Consider the following 26028-nt stretch of genomic DNA (forward strand, 5'->3'; position numbering starts at 1 on the left):
GAGGCATCATGGCCCGAAGTAACCAGTTTAGGAAAAGGCGGAACAACCGCAGTTTTCTGTGAATGGGGAAGAACCCCTTGCGACAAAACCAGATTAAAAAGACGTAAGAGGACTACGAGAGCTGACGGATGTAAATGCTAGATCATACTAATATGAATGCCATCAGGTCCAGCTGCCGACGATCGGCAAACGGAAAGTATTGACTCAAGCTCTGGAAACGTAAAAGGCACGTTGTAAGACTTCTCTACTAGCAGAAAAATCAAAAGGCAGAAACTCTCTGACAGACTTGGAGGAAAGAAGCGGGGATAGATGGAGCCCCTGAGAGATATGGACAAGATGATTTCCAATTACTGTGGTAACCTCAGTAGGATTTGCAGTGATGACACCGGCAACCCTAAGAATATGAGCAGGGGTTGGAGAATACCTACCTCTCAGTTTCCGTACTTTTTTCTAAACTGCGCTCATAGAGGAAGTGGAAATGATGGTAGAAACTTAATCCTGCCAACAAGTGCCTTTTGCTTCACGGATTATACGTCGTCCTATTGTAATGATAAAGGCCCCAGGCAGCACGTTTCAATCGCACTGCACGAGCACAAGTAGGAGACCACCAAGGCATTCATTTGAGAGAGAGTCTACAGGAGGTTTGAGGGATTGTTTGTGAAGCTGCGGTTAAAGACCGAGGTCGAAATGAGTTGTAACAGCTCATTAGGGAGGATGAAGGAGAAGGTTCTTCAATAAAAACGGTTTGATGCGAGTAAAGGGCCCAATTCGCCTGTTCAAACTGCTAACGTGGGCTATGAGGAGGGCGAGAATATGAATGGGAAGTAAGGACCGTATGAAAATGATCGCTGTCATGTAAATCTGGGACACAGACCAGGTAAAGTCGCAGTTAGACAGAATAGAAGTTCAGAAAGATACAACAAAACTGAAAATAACAAGGAAAATTCCACAAGGACTGGTATTGTTACTGGTAAATGTGAACAGATAATATAAAATTAACTAGGAGATACTACAATGACCTGCAGAAAGAACGGTAGTATTGATCAGACAAGTTACTATTGGAATTCAACCCCGGCAAAGGAAAGGCTTTCAAAATAAGGTAGGGAGAAGAAAGACAGGAAACTGCATAAAGCCTTTGGGGTCAAAGAGTGCAAACCTCACTCATGGTAAAGGACCAACGGGTGAGCATAGTAACGAGCATATCTCCAGAGACGCACATCAGCCGAATTAGTTGCACAGCTAATACGCATTTGACGAATCTTAGAGTATTTGAAGAGACAAACTGGCAGAGGTATGTACAAACATAAAAAATAAGCAGACAGGTATGCTTACAGATAGGCATTCATGCATACAGAGGCAAACACAGACAGGCACGCATGCAAACAGGCAGGCATACATACTTACATATACCTGGGCATGCCAACAAACAGGAAAGCATGAACCGGAATAGACAAGCAGACAGACAGGCAGCACGGTGCAAATTCAACATGGTCCCTACATCTACGTATTTAATTGAGCAGTGAGTAAGTAGGAAAATAATAATAATAATTATTATATTATCATTAGCAGTAGTACACAAAATAGACATAAATAAATCTTTGCTTCTTCATCGATGGTTGCCAGACTAGAGTGGCTTCTTACAAGTTAAATAGATAAGTTCTTAAGAAACCCGAGATCAGTGAAGCTTTATCTTTGCAAAGTTAATATAATAACTACAGTTATATATATATATATATATATATATATATATATATATATATATATATATATATATATATATATATATATATATATATATATATATATATATATATATATATATGTCGTGCCGAACATGTAAAACTGGTCAATTAGCAAGAACTCATTTAAAATTAAGTCCTTTCTAAAATTTTCTCTTATACGTTTAAAGATATATTTTGTTCATTAATGTTGATGTAAAAATTTATAATTTTGCACCAAAAGGAACTTAGAAAACTTACCTAACCTTATTATAACAAGCGCAATTTATTTTAGCCTAACCCAACTAAATATATTTTAGATTTGTTTACAATAATTTAATACTAAACAAACACAGTGAAATGTATTTTTTTCGTTAGGTTCAAAATGATTTTGGCGAAATTATTGCATACAAAAATTTTCACTTGTCCTATATGGCAAGATGAGCGTTGCTATTTAAGCCAAGATCGCAAGTTCTGCCTATTCGGCACGACATATATATATATATATATATATATATATATATATATATATATATATATATATATATATATATATATATATATATATATATATATATATGTGTGTGTGTGTGTGTGTGTGTGTGTGTATTTATTTATATACCTGGGTAGGAACTTAGGTCCCTGGTTATATTACTCAGGTGAAGGTAGGGACCGAGCGATCCTAAATATTGTTATTATATATACAAAATATTCCTTATAAATAGTCATAGATTAATTTTTGGTGCAATTTGAGTGTATATGTAGATACACACTGAGTATAACTTTGGTGGATACATACATATACACTGTACAATAAAGCTGGCAGTGCGTGTGACCCCAAACCCACAACCTCATTGTAAAGCGCTTTCATTGGGACGGATGTGGCGGCCCGCACACACAGGTTCACATACACATACTCACACAGGCACGCACACACACACACACAGACATACACACACATACAGACACACACACACCGCTACATCTACACCCACCACTGGTGCACTGACACAGCCCACATTACACCCACAGCGAAGAGATGGGTGTGAGGGATGCTCTTAGATACGCCGCCCTTTTCCGTGTTCTTGAGGCCGGGTTTGGGCGTGGCTGGGGAAGCCTTCTTGGTCCATGGGTTGCGGGTGGTGTTCCACCAGGTGGGCTGTGTGGGTGAGGGTAGGCTGGGCCGCGAGGCGATCACTGGGTCGTTCAGACACGGTGCTGGGGAGGTACAAGGTAGGTTAGCTCATTATTATTATTATTATTATTATTATTATTATTATCAGCAGCAGCAGCAACAGCAGCAGGAGCTGTAGCGGTAGTAGTAGTAGTAGTAGTAGTAGCAATAGTAGTAGTAGTACCCAGGGGGTTCACACAGAGTATGAGGAATGGGAGGTAATCAAGTTTGTTTCAGATTTGCTCGGAAGTGTACAGAAAAAGTGGTAAAATCATTAACTGGGCTATAGGATATGTTGATGATATAAGATAATGAGTAAAATCCCTAACAAAACTCAAATAGCACATAATTGACTTGAACTTTCATATCTCCGTTTAAGATTAAGTTTGCCGGGTGAACACATCAGCTACGTTAAATCTTCCAAGATATCTTAGTGTAGACGAACCCTCCAGTAAACCCACCATAACACAACTTAAAAGAAAGATAGACTAAGTGCTCTCAAAGTTGTTGCTGACTATAACTCTATGATGTTGCAAAAATAATGATGATATTAGAGCCCTAATTTATTATGCTGCGTCCAAGTTAGTGTTATCTGAAGACACAATCTCTACAGCCATTGGAACTAATGTAAAATGAAATTAACAGAATTAGTGCTGGTTCTCTTAATTTACCAAGGTTCTTAAGAGGAAGACTCCTGGTATTTGTAATATCGGTGATAAGATAATTCATCTTAACGCTACAAATGCTTTTTTTTTAAATATTAAGAAATAAACCAGACACCTGTCACCAGCAAATCTTGTTAAATGTCGCTGTTACACAATGTCATATATGCGAGTTACGGTTGTCGTTTGTGGTAGACATTGTTCGTAAACCACATTAACTATTCTTATTGTGTATAAATAAGCTTTTATGGTGTGAGTGAGCTTACAGATCCAAGAACCTGGCACCTGTACCTGCGGTACAGGTGCCAGGTTAAATAATTTTACTTGCATTAACTATATCTATGTACATAAGAACATTTCACCCATCCGTGAAAGTTACATTTATGTAATATCACGTAACTTAAAGTTCCTCCCAGGAAGATCATCACTAGTAAGTCCTCTCTTAAATCAGTTGCAAATATTGAGTTTTCTAAGGTTCTTTTGGTACAAAATTATTAATTTTTACATTAACATAAATGGAAACATATATCTTTAAACGTATAAGAGAAAATTTTTAAAAATTACTTAATTTTAAATGAGCTCTTTCTAATTGACCAATTTTACCTATTCGGCACGACATATATATATCCATATGTACTCCTGTTAATACTTTTGAGCCTGGTTCCTAGGCCTTTCGTGAATCCATGTGCTCCTGCACCTCACATACAAAAGAGTGTACTAGCTAAGAACTTATTATTAGTAGCAAATAAATTTATAACGGAGCCTAGAGACCAACTAACCCTACGAGATCAAGTTTACCCTGGGAGACCAATTAATCCTAGGAGGCCAACTAACCTTGCTTAACCAGCTTCATGCCGTTGGAGAGCACCTGGAGACCTCGCTGACAGTCGACCCCGGCCTCCATGATGAAGATCTCACCCTCGTCGACGACCACTCCAGCGAAGCACTCGTAGTTGGTCTGGTCCCTGCGCTCGGTGTATGTGTAAGTGACTCCAGTCTCACTCCACTGTCCAAGACACCGATACTCACGCTCTGCAACAACTCGGATTGTTATTATTATTATTACTACTACTACTACTACTAATAATAATAATAATGTCAGATATAACAATCAGCTCAGTCCATGAGAACAAACAGAAATATTAAGTAACAAAGCATCTAGTGGGCCTAGATACATTCACACACATTCATAAACATGCAAATATTCTCATAAAGACACTCACATAAACACAAACACTCATGAGGGAAACATAAAACACCCGAACATGTGCACTCATGAAAAAAAAATAAAAACATCAATATGAAACACAGAGACACTCTCACAATGACTCACACACTCACACCCTCACAATCACGACTCACTAAAGCATAAAATCCCATATATACTGACTGACCTTCTATGACCTCTGAGCGGTTGGTGCAGGAGTACACGGTGTAAAACATAATCTCCGGATTGTTGCAGTCAGAGTAGAGCTTGGCACAGAGCAAGGGAGCGTCAGGGATCACTCCTGTGTACTCCCCAGCCACTGGACACGGTGACTGACGGAACCGGTCCACTCCTGGGGCAAAGAATGACACGAACTGTAGTTGTCATCCAAGTGGCTAGTTTATTGTGCACCCGCAGCTCGTGACCGGTAACGCAAAACACTTACAAACAAAAACTATTTCTTCAGTATACAAAATGTAGTTTACATATAATAAATTATTGAGCACAAAGAAAGCCACTAGAATGCTGTGCATTTTTTTTTTGGGGGGGGGGAGGGGGAGGGGGAGAGTAATCACCGGTAATTTACATATACATTACTATGTAAGACAATTGTTATCGTCTTAAATTCTGTAGCCGTACCTAAATAGGGTTACTTACTTGCTTAACTACTTACAATGTTTAGTAGTGCCGCCTGAGCGGCTAGTTTGTTGTGCACCCGCAGCTCATCCTGTGAGCGACAGCGCAAAAAAACAGGATTACAGAGGTCACAACGGGTCTTTGTCAGACCCTACCAGAGTCTGATAGAGTCAGTTTATAGGGTCTGACAATATTCAGTTTATATGTTGCTAATTCTTCATAGCTCATAATAGGCACAATACAATATGGAGATGCAATCTTAAAAACATATAAGTATCGTATTACTACTGAATCACTAGTCATTAATGGGTTGCAGTCTAATCAAACACAATTCTTTTATCTATTTGACGCAAAATGTAGATACAGTCTCAAGATTTCAGAAATTATTAACAACGAAATGCTTTGCTGTATCCTATAGGGTTTGCATGGAGGTGTCTTAATACTTGCCATGCATCATCACCCCTCCTGGCAGAGTTACATCACAAAAGTTACATCAAGCAGAGAGAATTGAGGAAGTCACTGGTGGACGGAACGTCTTCTCAATAAGACGCCATAAACCGCATATTGTGTTTTATTAACATATTTGTTGGTATATCATGCCACTGATATAAAGTCTTCCATCAGCCTTTACAGCATTAGGATTTATGCGAAGCGCTGAACTCTTGAGAAATTATATATATATATATATTTTTGGGGAGTTATGGAAAAAATTCCCTCCTCACACGACTAATAAATCGATCCACCGTTCACTTCTACTGTAACACGCTACGTATGATGACCTGTTACCTCAGAGCAGCAGATTATGACAAGGAATTATGATTGCTGCTTTAGTTATCTTAAATTATTTGTGCGAGATGAATTCTCCCCGACCCAAAATATGTGCAAGTCCTTCCAGGGTACACATTACCAAATGACGTTAGGACTGACACTTAAAACACAAGAGAGACGTTAAATTCCTCAAGTTAGTTCCTCATCAGTCAGGCTGTGGCGCCTTCGTTGGAATGCGTGCGGCCAGCTCCAACAGCTTAGTAAACTGTTTAATTTCTTACATAGCTAGTGAGAAGACACAATGGAAGCCTTGAGAAACTTGATCTCCAAGCTTGAAGCCTTGATCTCCAAGCTTGGAACCTTGATCTCCAAGCTTGAAACCTTGATTTCCAAGCTTGAAACCTTGATTTAAAAAGGTTGGAGCCTTGATCTCCAAGCTTGGAACCTTGATCTCCAAGCTTGAAACCTTGATTTCCAAGCTTGAAACCTTGATCTCCAAGCTTGAAACCTTGATCTCCAAGCTTGAAACCTTGATTTCCAAGCTTGAAACCTTGATCTCCAAGCTTGAAACCTTGATCTCCAAGCTTGAAACCTTGATCTCCAAGCTTGAAACCTTGATCTCCAAGCTTGAAACCTTGATCTCCAAGCTTGAAACCTTGATTTCCAAGCTTGAAACCTTGATCTCCAAGCTTGAAACCTTGATCTCCAAGCTTGAAACCTTGATCTCCAAGCTTGAAACCTTGATCTCCAAGCTTGAAACCTTGATCTCCAAGCTTGAAACCTTGATCTCCAAGCTTGAAACCTTGATCTCCAAGCTTGAAACCTTGATCTCCAAGCTTGAAACCTTGATCTCCAAGCTTGAAACCTTGATCTCCAAGCTTGAAACCTTGATCTCCAAGCTTGAAACCTTGATCTCCAAGCTTGAAACCTTGATTTCCAAGCTTGAAACCTTGATCTCCAAGCTTGAAACCTTGATTTCCAAGCTTGGGCTCTAGGTGAAACGCTCTCTCAGTAAAGATTTTTATGCCATATCTTTTTTTTCCATCCGGTTGTCAGGTTTACAAGCTCATTTCTCTTAAACGTCGTCTGCTGAATGTTCAGTGACATGTCCGAGCCACGGTGCTGAGTGTAGAGTAATGAACTCCAGGGAGATCTGGTCACAATCATGACGAGTTACAAAGGTATTTACTTGTACTTGCTCAGCTATCAAAACTTTGGGGCCAGTCCCTGGACCCATTATGTACCTCTGTAATCTTTTGACTACCACCCACAGGATGGGTATGTGGTGCATAATAAACATGTTAAACTGAGTGTAGAGTAACAACAGCACCACACAAAACAAACGCCATTCGAGTTTTTAACATCAAGCAATGTCGTTGTAGACTTTTATCTAAGATGATAATAATTCAGATGTAGAAGTAGCAAGATCCTGGCAGGAAGTAAGATTAACATATATTTATAATTTTACGATGTTCTTCAGAACACTGATGTTACATTATGTACATTTAATGATTATAAATATTAATAATTTTAAATATAAACTTAAGTACAATATAATTAAGGACTGCCACGGAACATTGACAACACTACAAGTAACGTTGACAACACTACAAGTAACGTTGACAACACTACAAGTAACGTTGACAACACTACAAGTAACGTTAACAACACTACAAGCAACATTAACAACACTACAAGTAACATTAACAACACTACAGGTAACATTAACAACACTACAAGTAACGTTAACAACACTACAAGCAACATTAACAACACTACAAGTAACATTAACAACACTACAGGTAACATTAACAACACTACAAGTAACATTAACAACACTACAAGTAACATTAACAACACTACAAGTAACATTAACAACACTACAAGTAACATTAACAACTCTACAAGTAACATTAACAACACTACAAGTAACGCTGACAGTCCTACAAGTTATTAAAATATTTTTGACTGGTGGTCGTGTGGTCGATAGGCTTTAAACCCAATTAATCAACAGAGCAAGTTACATTTTTTGACTTTATTAAGTTATCCTAAGTCGTGTTGACATAGAATACTATATCAATAATATATTATATCTTACCTGCTCCCATTGAAAAGCAGGGGCGCCACGAGTACGCTAAGAGACAAAAAAAATAAGTGTCAGGGGTCCAATACTGTTCAACTGTCTCCCAGCATACATAAAGGGGATTGCCAATAGACCCTTGGCTGTCTTCAAGGCCTTGGACAGGCATCTAAAATCAGTACTTGACCAACCGGGCTGTGGTTCGTACGTCGGTTTACGTGCGGCCAGCAGTAACAGCCCGGATGATCAGGCCCTGATCCACCACGAAGCCTGGTCACAGACCGGGCCGCAGGGGCGTTGACCCCCCGAAATCCTCCCCCTCCCTCAGGAATATTGTAAAATGCTAAAACCTTATTGATTGTTCTTAGACTAGTAGTAAGAAGAGTGGCTTACCAGCTAAATTAGTACTGGCTTGCCATGGGTTCTACTCGTGCCCTGGGTTACTACGGATGTAAGATTAAATGAAAACTTTCATTACAGTGAAGAGGACCTAAGGATGGAGGTCGGTATATACAATCTCTTTTTTTGTGTGTTCCATTGTCAAAATGTTTGAGCTCGTTCGATAATAACTGAATTAAGTCAAATTTATTTAGGCTTACTATTAATAGTTTTATAATTATTTCTGTTTTTCTTAATTTACCAAATTTTATGACTTGAAGATCGCTAGCATATAGAAAAAAAAAAGTCGAAAGTAACAGAAGATAAAAGGAAGAAGAAATAATAATGAGAGGAAGTGGAAAAGAAAGCAAAAGCCGCAGAAATTACGAGGAAATTGAAATTTCCATTTTATTTCGATGATCAAAGAAAACGATGTCTTTTGGGTCACTGGAAGAGAATGGAATTGTGTGGGAAGCTAGAGCAATGTCAATTACTGTCATTGGAAGCGGCGCTCACATGAGGGAAACAATCATGTTGCAGAGGACACAGTAGAGGGAGGACAGGAAGGGTCGGTGGAGCTGGTAATTACCTTTTGTAACCACAAGGTGGAGGATCACCTTGTTGGCCCGAAGTGCACCGCACGCTGCTGGCTTTATTTTGTACTTGACACTATTTTATTACAGGTCAACTACATTTTATATACTGCGGGAAGGAAATAAAGTTGTTTGGTGCTGCTGGTGGGAAGAGAGAGAGAGAGAGAAATAAAGAGAGAAATGGAGACATAGAGAGAGAGAGGGAGCGTGGGAGTGTTCGTGATCTACCTCTGACTAGACACAACAGATGGTAGTGGGTCAGGGATGATACCACTGGTATTGTTCCCTCATCACCGCAACACGAGGGGCAAGGGCAAAGGGAACTAAAGGATGGGAGAGAAGCAAGAGGAGGAGGAGAAGGTTGTGGAAAAGGAGTAGGCGGAAAAGAATGACAAGCAAGTGTAGGAGGAAGCCAAGGTATTAAAGGCTATCAAAATTTTGGAACTAAATTTCTGGATCCATTATAAACCGCTATAATACTTGAACTGCCCCTGCCTCCCCATCTCACAGGATGGGTATGGTGTGCAAAATAAAGTTATTAAACTAACCCAGGATAACCCAGTAAGTGAAGAAGAGTGCTGAGGCGAGTCAAACATGTCTCCGTGGTCCGGTAATCAAACAGACAGAGCCAGAGATGTACCGTCAACAAACTAATGCTAATGACGTGTCCAGGAAACATAAATTTCCACAATAGCCGAGAGTTGGTTTAATTTACAGAGTCGGAACCTCTATGCCGAATGCTGCACTCGCCGATAAAAACTAGAAAGGGTTTTAAAACCTCTTGAGTAATTGTAGGAATATCCTGGGTTAAGGAAACAATGAAGTGTCACTTTTTGTAGAGGAGGAAATCTTTATTTTGATAATTAACAACTGATGGTTAATAATTTAGGAAAATTAACTTCCGAATTATGAAAATTTCGACATTGTGTCCAATAAAGATATTCTTAGTGTATACACTTGTGTTATTTTATTCATATTGTCAGTATTGTTATACCTTCTATCGTGAAAATCTAGGATAATTAACACCTGAGGTTTAACGACCTAGATAGATAATCCGAGAGGGCAAGAAATGTTGCTTATTTTTATGAGGAAATGTTGGTTCTGTCTTCTAGAACGTGATCCACAATGATGACTAGCACTAAGATACCTACTCATTGCTAGGTGAACAGGGACAGCAAGTGTTAGAAGATTTGCCTATACGTCTCTCCCCGCCTATTGATTAAACCCGGATTCTGAATGCTCTTCTACTGATCAGTCAGGCTGTTGGTACTACCAACACGCCGTCCAACGTAGGCACAACAGCCTGTCTGTTTCTTGAAGGACATGAAAAAATAACCATATATAAGCTACACACACACACTCAACATAGCCACCATGGGTAAACGCCCTTCAGATGAAATTTTAAAGGCAAACACACCAGCGGTCGCAATATACACAACGAGAAGCAATTATTACTACAGAAAAAGCGTCCTTCCTCCAAAATTTGCACCAGTCAACTATAGTGATAATATAGCATTTATTGTGGTGGAGACGGAAAAAAAATAGAAAAGCTAGATACAGCGATTGATAAACAAGGGTGGAGGTCGACCGTTCGTCATTGTAGGAGTTGCCAGCAGTCACCGGCTCTTCAACACGCAAGTTATACTTTTGTAGCAATCAAATCACAGATTACTCGGGTGGATAATTTCCAGTAGATCCTTCATGTGTTAGCTCAAATCACCGACCAGTATGGTTTAAATAAGTGACCCACTGATCAGATCAGATCGACTGGTCCGAACCCTTGACTGGTCCGAACCCTGGACTGGTCCGAACCCTTGACTGGTCCGAACCCTTGACTGGTTTCAAACGGTTTCGTTGGACAATAAAGCAGACTGTAAACGGATGGGGTTGTAGGCGCCCTTATAAACACAAACATTAAATATATACCAGGAACGTGCACGGTAAGCTGTCCAATATACAAAAACAGTTAGAAACAGAAATACAAATAGCTAGAGCTTCATTTAAGGAGGTTATTAATAGAATATTCAAGAGGTTGCTAGTAGAATTGCAATAAATCAACCATTCAAATCATTATGAAGCTGTGTGTAGTCTGTGGTCAGTCAAACAAACGGGCTTCCACATGCATAAATTGTCATTTTTGTGGAAATTGGTGTCACTCCCCTTGTGCAGATATCCAAGAAATAGCTACAAGCAGTATTAAAACAGGGAAGTGTTTTTGGGTATGCCCAAATGAGATAAATCTGTGGACTAAAATCACAAGGGTATTAAAAGAGGTCAACATCAAAGCTGCTTTCATAGAAAACCTGGAAGCTTTCTACAACAGATGGGAACATAAAAAGTCTGGGCTGAATGGTACTGCCCTTGATACTGGCCATGTAGTCAGAAACTGTAAGGCTGGAGATGATGTCCTGGTAGTCAGTAAATGTGGGGCTGATAGTGCTGTCCTGGGAGACAGTAATGGTGAAGCTGGAGGTGCTGTCTTGGGAGACAGTAATGGTGAAGCTGGAGGTGCTGTCCTGGGAGACAGTAATGGTGAAGCTGGAGATGCTATCCTGGGAGACAGTAATGGTGAAGCTGGAGATTTTGTCCAGGTAGTCGGGAATTATACGCAGGAAGGAATACATATAAATGACCTCATAGGGGACAGGAGCCATAGTAGGGAAACAAGTGTAGTCAAAGATAAGATAAAACCAATATTGCAAACTAGAAATACCTCAGGAAATGGCAAACAAGAGGACTCCACTAGCAATAGTGAGGATATATTACCAAAAACAACTGGTGGGAGCTCCATTGTTGGTGCTAGGGAGGATAGAAGTAAGACAGGGAAACATGCACCAACAGGGAATACAGTCACAGAAATCCAAGGCAAACGGAAACCAAGCCTGTGCACATACTATGCACTCGGTATCTGCTGGCATGGGAAATCTGGAAAAACAGATGGGACGTGCAACTATGACCACCCTAGAAAATGCCATGCCCATATGACAACAGGAAAATGCAAACTCCCTTCCTGTAAGCTTTTTCACCCTGAACTGTGTACCTCTTCAGTACAGGAAAGACTGTGCTATAACTTAAATTGCCAGGCATACCATCTAAAGGGGACAAAAAGATACAAAACATCCAGGCCATGGGAAAACCTGGGTAGCCACAGCCACTCAAGAGGGAGAGGTTTTTTAGTGCCAGGAAGGAAAAAAAACTGGCAGGAAATGGCAGAAATCGTACACCAAATCCAGTCATTCCTGGAGTGGAACCACAGTCGATGGCCTCCACTCCAAACCAACAGATAAAGATACTAATGCCGGAGAAAAAATCCCCCCCAGTACCAACAATACCACCAGTCCGATAACATTCTTCTTGGCAAATATACAGGGTCTAAAGCCAGCAACAAACAACAAAATACCTTTCATCCGTGGACTGCTTGCAGAGGCAAAGGCAATGTTCGCGGCTTTCACTGAGACCCACATAAAGGATCACTTGGACAACGAAATATGGGTCCCAGGTTACAACCTATACAGATGTGACAGAGTGAACAGGCAAAGGGGGGGGGGGTTGGCCTGTACATTGCAGAGTCACTTGTTTGCACAGAACTGCTAAATGCCTCAAATGATGTAGTGGAAGTTTTAGCAGTAAAGGTCGAGAACCAAAACCTAGTCATTGTGGTAGTCTACAAGCCTCCGGATGCAACATCCCAGCAATTCCAGGAACAGCTGTTAAAAATTGACCACTGTCTGGAAAATCTTCCAGCTCCTGCACCCAACATCTTGCTCCTGGGGGATTTCAACTTAAGGCACCTAAAATGGAGGAATATAGCAAATAATATTGTTGCAGTAATAACACCAGGAGGCAGCTCTGATGAAAACTCACACTCACGCGAGCTTTTAAATCTCTGCACAAAATTCAATTTAAACCAGCAAATAATAGAGCCTACTAGACTGGAGAATACACTAGACCTCATCTTCACTAACAATGATGATCTGATAAGAAATGTCACCATATCAAAAACAATATACTCAGATCACAACATAATTGAGGTTCAGTCATGTATGCGCGGAGCCCCAGACCGACATAATGAGATTAGTCACGAGGGAGCATTCACCAAATTCAACTTCAATAACAAAAACATAAAGTGGGACCATGTAAACCAAGTCCTAACCGATATAACCTGGGAAGATATACTAAGCAACACAGACCCCAACTTATGCCTAGAACAGATTAACTTGGTGGCACTCGATGTATGCACAAGGCTTATTCCTCTAAGAAAAAGGAGGAGTAGATGTAAAATAGAAAGAGACAGGCGCTCCCTTTACAGGCGACGGAAAAGAATAACAGAGCGGCTAAAAGAGGTCAATATATCTGAAATGCGTAGGGAGACACTGGTCAGAGAAATAGCAAGCATCGAACTTAAGCTAAAAGAATCCTTTAGGAGTCAGGAATCGCGGGAAGAACTAAAAGCCATAAATGAAATCGAAAGAAACCCAAAGTATTTCTTCTCCTATGCCAAATCAAAATCGAGAACAACGTCCAGTATTGGGCCCCTACTTAAACAAGATGGGTCTTACACAGATGACAGCAAGGAAATGAGTGAGCTACTCAAGTCCCAATATGACTCAGTTTTTAGCAAGCCGCTAACCAGACTGAGAGTCGAAGATCAAAATAGATTTTTTATGAGAGAGCCACAAAATTTGATTAACACAAGCCTATCCGATGTTATCCTGACGCCAAATGACTTCGAACAGGCGATAAATGACATGCCCATGCACTCTGCCCCAGGGCCAGACTCATGGAACTCTGTGTTCATCAAGAACTGCAAGAAGCCCCTATCACGAGCCTTTTCCATCCTATGGAGAGGGAGCATGGACACGGGGGTCGTCCCACAGTTACTAAAAACAACAGACATAGCCCCACTCCACAAAGGGGGCAGTAAAGCAACAGCAAAGAACTACAGACCAATAGCACTAACATCCCATATCATAAAAATCTTTGAAAGGGTCCTAAGAAGCAAGATCACCACCCATCTAGAAACCCATCAGTTACACAACCCAGGGCAACATGGGTTTAGAACAGGTCGCTCCTGTCTGTCTCAACTATTGGATCACTACGACAAGGTCCTAAATGCACTAGAAGACAAAAAGAATGCAGATGTAATATATACAGACTTTGCAAAAGCCTTCGACAAGTGTGACCATGGCGTAATAGCGCACAAAATGCGTGCTAAAGGAATAACAGGAAAGGTCGGTCGATGGGTCTATAATTTCCTCACTAACAGAACACAGAGAGTAGTCGTCAACAGAGTAAAGTCCGAGGCAGCTACGGTGAAAAGCTCTGTTCCACAAGGCACAGTACTCGCTCCCATCTTGTTCCTCATCCTCATATCCGACATAGACAAGGATGTCAGCCACAACACCGTGTCTTCCTTTGCAGATGACACCCGAATCTGCATGACAGTGTCTTCCATTGCAGACACTGCAAAGCTCCAGGCGGACATCAACCAAATCTTTCAGTGGGATGCAGAAAACAATATGAAGTTCAACGATGAGAAATTTCAATTACTCAGATATGGTAAACATGAGAAAATTAAATCTTCATCAGAGTACAAAACAAATTCTGGCCACAAAATAGAGCGAAGCACCAACGTCAAAGACCTGGGAGTGATCATGTCGGAGGATCTCACCTTCAAGGACCATAACATTGTATCAATCGCATCTGCTAGAAAAATGACAGGATGGATAATGAGAACCTTCAAAACTAGGGAGGCCAAGCCCATGATGACACTCTTCAGGTCACTTGTTCTATCTAGGCTGGAATATTGCTGCACACTAACAGCACCTTTTAAGGCAGGTGAAATTGCCGACCTAGAAAATGTACAGAGAACTTTCACGGTGCGCATAACGGAGATAAAACACCTCAATTATTGGAAGCGCTTGAGGTTCCTAAACCTGTATTCCCTGGAACGCAGGAGGGAGAGATACATGATTATATACACCTGGAAAATCCTAGAGGGACTAGTACCGAACTTGCACACGAAAATCACTCACTACGAAAGCAAAAGACTTGGCAGACGATGCACCATCCCCCCAATGAAAAGCAGGGGTGTCACTAGCACGTTAAGAGACCATACAATAAGTGTCAGGGGCCCGAGACTGTTCAACTGCCTCCCAGCACACATAAGGGGGATTACCAACAGACCCCTGGCAGTCTTCAAGCTGGCACTGGACAAGCACCTAAAGTCAGTTCCTGATCAGCCGGGCTGTGGCTCGTACGTTGGTTTGCGTGCAGCCAGCAGCAACAGCCTGATTGATCAGGCTCTGATCCCCCAGGAGGCCTGGTCACAGACCGGGCCGCGGGGGCGTTGACCCCCGGAACTCTCTCCAGGTAAACTCCAGGTAAACACCTACAAGTTCTGGACTAGTTTTTACAACAGTTTTTGACTGAACATCAGATAAGCCACTGTGCTTGCTCAGCTTTGGCAAGTGTTGTACCAGATGCCCGAGCAGCAAAGATTTCTCACAAAGCAATCTGCTCCAATTAAAATAATTATAAGGTTAAAACAAGATTGAAACCCATTTTGGACCGTCTCCTTTAGTGGCTGAGTAAGTGTCTGTTATAACAACTCATTACAATTCTTAACATATCATTAACTTGTACATAGTTCATTACCATTGTAAATTACTTAGCTATCAATACAGTAAGGCTCAATCCCTGGACCCTTTAGATGTCTCTGTAATAGTTTGACTATCGCCCACACTATGGGTATGGGATGTATAATAAGGCTAAACTCTTGGTTTGGAGGACATAGATGGCAGACACAAGGAAAGAGGAGGAGATAGGTTGTAAAAGGTTTAAAAATTGTCTTAAAACAGATAAGAAATACTAAACGAGAGAATGAAATTAAAGTTGGAAGAACATCCAAGACCAGTCTTAAGTCTTCCAGGCGCAGGAAGACTAAGATTCAGGAAATGACAGATAATTATATCTAACTCAGGAATACTTAATGATAAAGACAAAGATACTAGTTTAATTCTGAATATTAATATCTTGTCTGTTCTGACACCAGAAAATATATATGACTTATTAAAAACGAATTATTTTATTTTATTATCACACTGGCCGATTCCCACCAAGGCAGGGTGGTCCGAAAAGGAAAAACTTTCACCATCATTCACTCCATCACTGTCTTGCCAGAAGGGTGCTTTACACTACAGTTTTTAAACTGCAACATTAACACCCCTCCTTCAGAGTGCAGGCACTGTACTTCCCATCTCCAGGACTCAAGTCCGGCCTGCCGGTTTCCCTGAACCCCTTCATAAATGTTACTTTGCTCACACTCCAACAGCACGTCAAGTATTAAAAACCATTTGTCTCCATTCACTCCTATCAAACACGCTCACGCATGCCTGCTGGAAGTCCAAGCCCCTCGCACACAAAACCTCCTTTACCCCCTCCCTCCAACCTTCCCTAGGCCGACCCCTACCCCGCCTTCCTTCCACTACAGACTGATACACTCTTGAAGTCATTCTGTTTCGCTCCATTCTCTCTACATGTCCGAACCACCTCAACAACCCTTCCTCAGCCCTCTGGACAACAGTTTTGGTAATCCCGCACCTCCTCCTAACTTCCAAACTACGAATTCTCTGCATTATATTCACACCACACATTGCCCTCAGACATGACATCTCCACTGCCTCTAGCCTTCTCCTCGCTGCAACATTCATCGCCCATGCTTCACACCCATATAAGAGCGTTGGTAAAACTATACTCTCATACATTCCCCTCTTTGCCTCCAAGGACAAAGTTCTTTGTCTCCACAGACTCCTAAGTGCACCACTCACCCTTTTCCCCTCATCAATTCTATGATTCACCTCATCTTTCATAGACCCATCCGCTGACACGTCCACTCCCAAATATCTGAATACATTCACCTCCTCCATACCCCTCACCCTCCAATCTGATATCCAATCTTTCATCACCTAATCTTTTTGTTATGCTCATAACCTTACTCTTTCCTGTATTCACTTTTAATTTTCTTCTTTTGCATACCCTACCAAATTCACCCACCAATCTCTGCAACTTCTCTTCAGAATCACCAAAGAGCACAGTGTCATCAGCAAAGAGCAACTGTGACAACTCCCACTTTGTGTGATTCTTTATCTTTTAACTCCACGCCTCTTGCCAAGACCCTCGCATTTACTTCTCTTACAACCCCATCTATAAATATATTAAACAACCACGGTGACATCACACATCCTTGTCTAAGGCCTACTTTTACTGGGAAATAATTTCCCTCTTTCCTACATACTCTAACTTGAGCCTCACTATCCTCGTAAAAACTCTTCACTGCTTTCAGTAACCTACCTCCTACACCATACACCTGCACATCTGCCACATTGCCCCCCTATCCACCCTGTCATACGCCTTTTCCAAATCCATAAATGCCACAAAGACCTCTTTAGCCTTATCCAAATACTGTTCACTTATATGTTTCACTGTAAACACCTGGTCCACACACCCCCTACCTTTCCTAAAGCCTCCTTGTTCATCTGCTATCCTATTCTCCGTCTTACTCTTAATTCTTTCAATAATAACTCTACCATACACTTTACCAGGTATACTCAACAGATTTATCCCCCTATAATTTTTGCACTCTCTTTTGCCCCCTTTGCCTTTATACAAAGGAACTATGCATGCTCTCTGCCAATCCCTAGGTACCTTACCCTCTTCCATACATTTATTAAATAATTACATTTATTAAATAAAAACGAATTATTATATCTAATCTGAGGAGGAAACTACTACACATGACGAGCTGCACTGACAAATTAGTAAAAATCGTCGCCAGCAAGTCTGTTGGACTCAATTGTCTGTTTCACAACGTTCACTGATTATTAAATTCACGGGAAAGAGTTATATCAGTATGGGTCTTACACTGCGTGGAAAATTGAAGGTAATAAGGTCTGAAGAAAGGAAGGAAATAGCACCAGTTTCACCTCAACAAACACTTAGAAGAACAATTTTATGGCAACGTTTCGATGGGTTCTGGATCACTGTAGAGTTGAAACACAGCCTCAGTTCTGCGCTGTCTCTTTTTAAATCTAATTCAATTCAAATTCAAAGTTTATTCTCTATAAAGATTACAATGTTGAATTTACAGAATTTGGTTGTTGTGTGGTTTACATGTAGTTAAATAATGATTACAGAGTGTACCACTAGAACGCCTAGCATGGCTAGGCATTACAGAGTGTACCACTAGAACGCCTAGCATGGCTAGGCATTTCGGGCAGACTTAGTTTAATTCTTTATTTTAAAATATTACAAATTATGAGGGAAGTTGGTATTATGGCTAAGTGACTAAATACTAGTTTGTGAGTTTAGCAATGTAAATGCTTTTGTTTTGGCACAGTACATAGTTTCAGTATTGGAGTATCATAGGATTCATTATTTTAAGATTGAGATTAATATTTCTGTTTATGGTCAAATGGGTGAGTGTAAGTGTGAACCACCAGGTGGTATTCGTGTAGTTAGTTGATGGGGTGTATCAGGGAGATAAGATGTTTTCTAATGGTAGTTTTGAAGGTGGTGAATGTGTCTGCAGTTCTAGAGTTCTCAGGTAGGGTGTTCCAGATTTTAGGGCCTTTGACATACATTGAATTTTTGTAAAGGTTTAGTCGGACACGGGGAATGTCGTAGAGATGTTTGTGTCTGGTGTTATGCCTGTGGGTTCTGTCACAACTATCAAGAAAGCGTTTTAGGTCAAGGTTGATATTGGAGTTTAAGGTCCTGTAGATGTAAATTGCACAGTAGTAAGTGTGGATGTACTGAACAGGGAGCAAGTTTAGATCTAGGAAGAGTGGGGGGGGGGTGTTGCCAGGGATGGGATTTAGTGATTATTCTTACTGCAGCTTTTTGTTGGGTTATTATTGGCTTTAGGTGTGTTGCTGCAGTTGATCCCCAAGCACAAATAGCATAGGTGAGGTATGGATATATAAGTGAATGGTATTGTGTGATAATGGCAGTTTGCGGCACGTAGTATCGTATCTTGGAGAGGATCCCAACCGTTTTGGATACTTTTTTGGTTATGTGTTGGATATGGGTGCTGAAATTCAGGTTGTTGTCAAGGTATAGGCCTAGGAATTTGCCCTCATTATGTCTGGTAATTAGAGTGTTGTCGATCTTAATGTTAATTTGTGCATCTCCTGCTCTGCTACCAAACATAATATAGTAGGTTTTGTCAGTGTTAAGCGTAAGTTTATTGGCTGTCATCCAAGTCGATATTTTGATCAGCTCCTCGTTAACAATGGTTTTGAGGGTGGCAAGATTAGGGCGAGAGATGACATAAGTCGTGTCGTCAGCAAAGAGAATGGGTTTCAGGTGTTGGGATACGTTTGGAAGATCATTGATGTATATGAGGAAGAGCAGGGAACCAAGGACACTTCCCTGCGGAACTCCAGTATCAAGTGGCCGTGTTGTTGATGCTGTGTCTTTAATGGTGACATACTGATACCTATTAGTAAGGTAAGATTTGAAATAAGCAAGCACATGGCCTCTTATACCGTAATGGTCAAGTTTGTGGAGTAGGATGTCGTGGTCTACTGTGTCAAAAGCTTTTCTTAGGTCAAAAATTCCTAGTGGATATTCCTGTAAAGCAGATCTAGCATTTTTATGATTGCATCATTAGTGCTTTTATTTTTCCTGAATCCAAATTGGCAGGGGTTGAGTATGTTTTGTGTTGTTATAAATGAATATAGTCTCCTGCGCACGAGTTTCTCAAAGATTTTGGATAGCAATGGTAAGTTTGATATTGGCCTATAGTTGTTTAAGTCTGTAGGGTCACCACCTTTATGTATTGGTGTAACCCTTGCCATCTTGAGTAGTTCATAATCAGCATCAAGGAACATCTCACGAAGGGTAAACGGTACCTTAAAATGTTAACGGAACCCCCAGTGATCATTATGTTGGGGTATGTATAAGTAATGAACGAATCTCAACGAACAAACAGCAGTGCTGCCTGTGAAACTCATGTATATATAAATACACACACACACACACACACACACACACACACATAATTATATATATATATATATATATATATATATATATATATATATATATATATATATATATATATTATATATATATATATATATATATATATATATATATATATATATATATATATATATATATATATATATATATAAGACATGGGAGAAAGCCTGGGCCTTTCTTTAAACCCAACCAAATGTGAAACAGTTTCTACCAATCAACAGATGATCCAGAATATTAGTGCCATTTTACCAGGAGCACGAGCCATTGATCCAGCCAATAGCACTCTGCTTGGTGCTCCTCTTGGGTCCAATGCCATCGATCTGATCCTAGGAAAAAAAGTCTCAGACCTCCGGACAATGGAAAGCAGGATGAAAAACATTGACACACACGATGCCTTCTACCTACTCACCAGGTGCCTGTCAATCCCAAAACTAACTACTTTCTGAGATGCTCCCCAGCCTTCAGCAGTCCAAAACTCAAGGAATATGACTCTCTCCTGAAGACCATGCTAGAGAGTGTATTGAACCTTTCCCTTGACGATGGACAGTGGTTGCAAGCCTCACTTCCGGTCAGGCTTGGAGGGATAGGAGTACGCAGATCCTCCCAGATTGCTCTACCAGCTTTCCTATCTATCCTCTTCCATAGCATCAAACGAGTTGATAAGACAAATTCTTCCTGATACCCTCAGTGACTCAGCAGGAATAGAAGACCCTAGCTATGCCAGTGCCATCACCGAATGGGAGACTCTTGCTGCTCCAGCACCAAACCCTAGTGCAGCACTGGCTCACAAACAGTCAAGCTGGGATGGCCCGATTTTTATTTATTTATTTATTATAAATTTGTGCACACATACAGAGGTACAAAAAAATACAGATAAGAGCAGTATGCCAAAGCCACTTATACTATGCATAGCATTACGGGCTGGCTTAAAATTAACTTAAGATTAATTAAGCAATGATGAAGTCAGTGATAAAACATTAATGTAAACAGATTACTATAAAGCACAAGTGAGTATTACAAAGACAGGTCATATGAAGGATTCTGTTAGGTAGTGTATTTAAAAAATAATAAAGTTAGATTGGGTTTTAGGTTTAACATTTATGTGATATAATTGTGAGAAACATTTAAGATATACAATTTATAAGGTTCAGTTATTCAGTATTTATTTGGTTTTGGGTGAGTAAGTGATCTTTGAGTAGAGACTTGAATTTATAAACAGGTAGTGTTTCTTTTATATTTACAGGTAATGAATTCCAGATTTTAGGGCCTTTTATGTGCATTGAGTTTTTGCATAGTGTGAGATGAACACGAGGAACATCAAAGAGTGATCTGTGCCTTGTGTTATGGTCATGTGTTCTGTTGAGGTTGGCAAGGAGATGTTTGAGGGGAGGGTTAATATCAGAGTTAAGTGTTCTATGTATGTAATAGGTGCAGTAATAAGTATGGATGTTTTGTATGGTGAGTAGGTTTAGTGTATTGAATATTGGTGGAGTGTGCTGCCTGTAGTGAGAATTTGTTATCATTCTAACTGCAGCCTTTTGTTGGGTAATTAGTGGTCTGAGATGGTTAACTGTTGTTAAGCCCCATGCACAAATTCCATAGGTGAGATAGGGGTAAATAAGAGAGTGATATAGGGCCAGGAGGGCTGACTGTGGAACATAGTACCGTATCTTCGATAGTATGCCTACAGTCTTGGAAATTTTCTTAGAAATTTGTTGTATATGTGTATGAAATTTGAGTCTATTATCAAGGTGGATTCCTAAGAATTTTCCCTCTGTTAGCTTTGTGATAGGTGATCCGTTTATCATTATGTTAAGAGGGACATCTGTAGCTCTGTTACCAAACTGAATGAAGTAGGTTTTGTCAATGTTTAGTGTAAGTTTGTTAGTCCTCATCCAGGTAGATATTTTCTGTAATTCGGTATTTACAGTATTGGCTAGTGTGACTGGGCTCGGGTGAGAGAAGACGTATGTAGTGTCATCTGCAAATAGTGTGGGTTTGAGTAATTGCGAAGCATTTGGAAGGTCATTTATGTATAGGAGAAAGAGAAGAGGGCCAAGGACACTTCCCTGTGGGACACCAACTGTAATTGGTTGCGCAGAAGAGTTTGCCCCATTTGCGTACACATATTGGCTTCTGTTGCTGAGGTATGACTTGAGGTAATTGAGGGAGTGCCCTCTTATACCATAGTGTGACAATTTTACGTGGAGCAAGTCATGGTCAACTGTATCAAAAGCTTTACGTAAGTCAATGAAGATCCCCAGTGGGACTTCTTTTTTCTCTATTGCAGTGTATATATGTTCTAGCATGTGTATAATAGCATCATTAGTATTTTTATTAGGCCTGAATCCAAATTGGCAGGGGTTGAGTATGTTCTGGGAGATAAGGTAGGAGTAGATTCGTTTATGAATTAGTTTTTCAAAGATTTTTGAGAGAGGGTGTAAGTTGGATATTGGCCTATAGTTATTCAACTCTGTTTGGTCTCCTCCTTTGTGGATCGGGGTGACCCTTGCTATTTTGAGTACTGTAGGGAAGGTGGAGGATTCAATGGATTTGTTAAAGAGTGTTGCAATGATTGGAGATAGCACTTGTGACACTTTTTTATATATAAAGGGTGGTAAGGTACTTAAATCTCCTGCCTTGTTTTTTAGTGCATTGATAATAAGGGAGACTTCGTATGGGTTAGTCGGAGCTAGGAACAGTGTGTTCGGGTAGTTGCCGGTGAGGTAGTTATTTGGTGGGGTATCTGAGCTTGGGATTTTATGGGCAAGGTTTTGTCCTATAGTGGAGAAGAAATCATTGAGTCTGTTTGCTGTTTCTGTTGGTGGGAGTTGGGGTTCATCTGATTTTGCTAATTTTATTTCGCTATTTCGTGATATCTTTTTTGTTCCCAGAATTTCAGATAGTGTTTTCCAGGTCTTTTTTATATCACCTCGTAAGTTGGATAATCTGTTCTCATAATACAATTTTTTTGCCCTTCTTATCAGGCTGGTTAGGATTGACGAGTAACGTTTTGTTTGGTCTCTGGTTATGTGACCCATTCTGTACTGTTTTTCATATTGGTGTTTTGTATTTATGGATTTGAGAATGCTGGGTGTTAGCCAGGGACTGTTCAGTCTCTTTGCTGTCATCTGTTTAGTTTTTTTAGGGCAGTGCTTGTTATAGAGGTATTGGGTCTTTTTTAGAAAATTATTAATACATTCGTCAATATCTGTATAGATTTCTAGCTCAGTGTGCCAATCAATGTTTGCTAATGCTGTTGCGAAGTTATTAATGGCTGCCTCATTGTGAAGTCTGAAGGTGACTTTAGTAGTGTCTTGGGGTAGTTTACCAAGAGTTGTTATGAGGAAAGTAGGGTAGTGGTCTGTGGTATTATCTGTAATTATGCCTGATTTTAAAGGGGATATGGTGTTGGTCCAGATGTGGTCAAGTAGGGAAACACTAGTCTCTGTAACTCTTGTAGGTTTTGTTACTGTTGGTAATAACATACAGTTACTCATTGTGTTTGTGAATTCAGTAACGTGTGGGTCCTGGTCTTGCAGGAGATTTATATTGAAGTCACCTGAGAGTAGTAAGTGATCTTTGTTCATGCGTGCATCAGTTATCATACTTCCTAGATTTTGACTAAATTGGCTAATGTTTGACTGTGGAACTCTGTAGATGTTTATCAATGTGAGAGGTTTTTGTAGGTATTTGGATTTGAATTTAGCTATTATATATTCCCCATGTTCATCCCTTGTGCAAGTATTAGTGATACATTCTAGTTGGTCTGAGTAGTATATGGCTGTGCCACCCCCTTGTTGGTCTGGCCTACAGTTGTGTATGGCTGTGTAACCAGGAATGGCATAGACATCTGTACTATCAGGCTTTAGCCAGGTTTCAGTTAGTGTAATGATGGACATATTGGCATGTAAGGAATTTAGTAATGCTATGAGGTCATCGTAATGCTTGCTTAAAGATCTGATATTGTAGTTAAAGATAGTTATGTTGTTGTTGGCACTGAGAAGTGCCTTTGATTGTTCTGCAGTGTAGTAATTACAGTAACTGTTTGATTCATTTAAGTCATTAAATAAGAGGTTGGTATCAGGATCAATGCTTGTAATCATAAGATTTGTAGTGAATCTATAGTTAGAATTAAGTATAAAACAAAGTAAATAGTCTTAAGCTAAAAAAAATAGCACCTGAATTATTTAACAAATGTAAAATAATGAGCTAAGGGACTAATACAAATAAAGTGATGATCATATAATAGTGCTTGGGAATATGATAGTAGGTAGTACTATAAAGGTAATTTTTTAAAGTTATAATTATAGTTTAAAATTATAATAAAAAGGGACTAATATAGGTTGTGAATAAATGAGCTTTGGAATATAATGGCAAGATTGTGAGCTTATTCTACTTTAGCACCTGAGAATAGCACCTTGATTATTTTAACAGTTGTGGATATATAAACTAGGATAGTTATATAAAGCTAAAAATAAAGGAGAAAATATAAAAGGGACTAAAATTAAGTAATGGTAAGCAAAGTTAAATGGACAGATGGTAGGAATTATATAAACTTATAATATAAAAATACAATTTGAAATGGTACTTGCAATTGCACTAGAGTCTGGTATGGGTTGTTGACAAGATCAAGGTTATAACTATAGATTTAAATTGACAAAATAAAATTCACAATTAAAGTACAAAAGAATAATAGTAAAAAATCACAATGGTAATGTCTTGGTTATAATATGATAGTAAGATGGTAGACAGGTACCCAGGTACACAGGTACAAAGGATAATACAAGGTTGGGGTTGAATATAAAAACTTGAAAATTTGGCAACAAAATGTTATGGGAAGTATAAAATAATGTTTAATGTACAAAAGTAAAATTGACTGGTAGTAAATATGGTGTTTAATAAAATTTTAGTAAGTAATAATGATTACAAAAAAGTGAAATAGTAATGTTTATTTCATTCAATATTGCACTGGTAGTTATACTTGAGGTTATATGGCAGTACAAGGTAATTAAGAGTAATCTAGGATAGTAAATGTGGTATTAAAACAGGTAAAGGTAATTAGTCAAGTAATGGTTATTAAATGTCAAAAATGTTAAGAGTAAATTGAAATTTTAGTAAAAATGATATTTATTAATTTTAGTAAGTAATATCAATTGTAGTATTTAAAAAAAATATGAGGTAGTAATATGGACAGAGAAAGTATCAATTCAGCTAATGTTCAAGCGAACAATAGTAAATAAGAAAATCACATAAGGTGATTTATGCTTACTAGTAAAATCACAAAATGAGGTAGTTGATTATTTAAATACTAAGAGATTGTACAATGAAATTTGAACAATAATGGAGCAAAACATACACTACACTACGTAGACTTTTAAGTTGGACATTGTTTAGTTATTCTCTGTAAGATTAGTATCCCTGAGAAATCGTGATAGATCATTCTCGTTCGTGATTGTGTACAGTTGACCTACATTTGTTTTCCTAACTAGAATTTTCCCATCCCGTGTGAAGCATTGGTGTATTGTGTCATTATTCTCCCGCTTAAGTTTTCTGACTCTATACAGGAGGTTCTGACGTTTTTTGGTAAGACACTCGTTTATGTATACCTCTTTCTTTACTTTAATAGATGCAATAATTAAGTCTTTTTTCCTATCATGTGAGTTGAATCTAAGCATAACACTTTTTCTACCATGGGATCCTAGTAATCTGGCTTCTTTTATTTCAGACTCTGGTACAATAACACTTGTTTGGTCCTTTATGATC

The 26028-nt window shown here is 39.5% G+C and overlaps 1 protein-coding gene across 1 annotated transcript in view; it reads right to left on the reverse strand.

The window, feature by feature from the left end:
- Positions 1-2559: 2559 nt before the first annotated feature.
- Positions 2560-26028, reverse strand: part of LOC128703823 (uncharacterized) — a 131912-nt gene continuing 108443 nt past the window's right edge. Inside the window, exons 10-12 of the mRNA XM_070086959.1 lie at positions 4949-5113; positions 4389-4586; positions 2560-2936 (exon numbers count right to left, since the gene is read on the reverse strand). Of these exons, the coding sequence (XP_069943060.1) occupies positions 2704-2936; positions 4389-4586; positions 4949-5113 (596 nt within the window). The 3' untranslated portion in view covers positions 2560-2703. The remainder of the gene's footprint in view (positions 2937-4388; positions 4587-4948; positions 5114-26028) is intronic.

Source organism: Cherax quadricarinatus, chromosome 20, assembly GCF_038502225.1.
Source record: "Cherax quadricarinatus isolate ZL_2023a chromosome 20, ASM3850222v1, whole genome shotgun sequence".
Taxonomy (NCBI): domain Eukaryota; kingdom Metazoa; phylum Arthropoda; class Malacostraca; order Decapoda; family Parastacidae; genus Cherax; species Cherax quadricarinatus.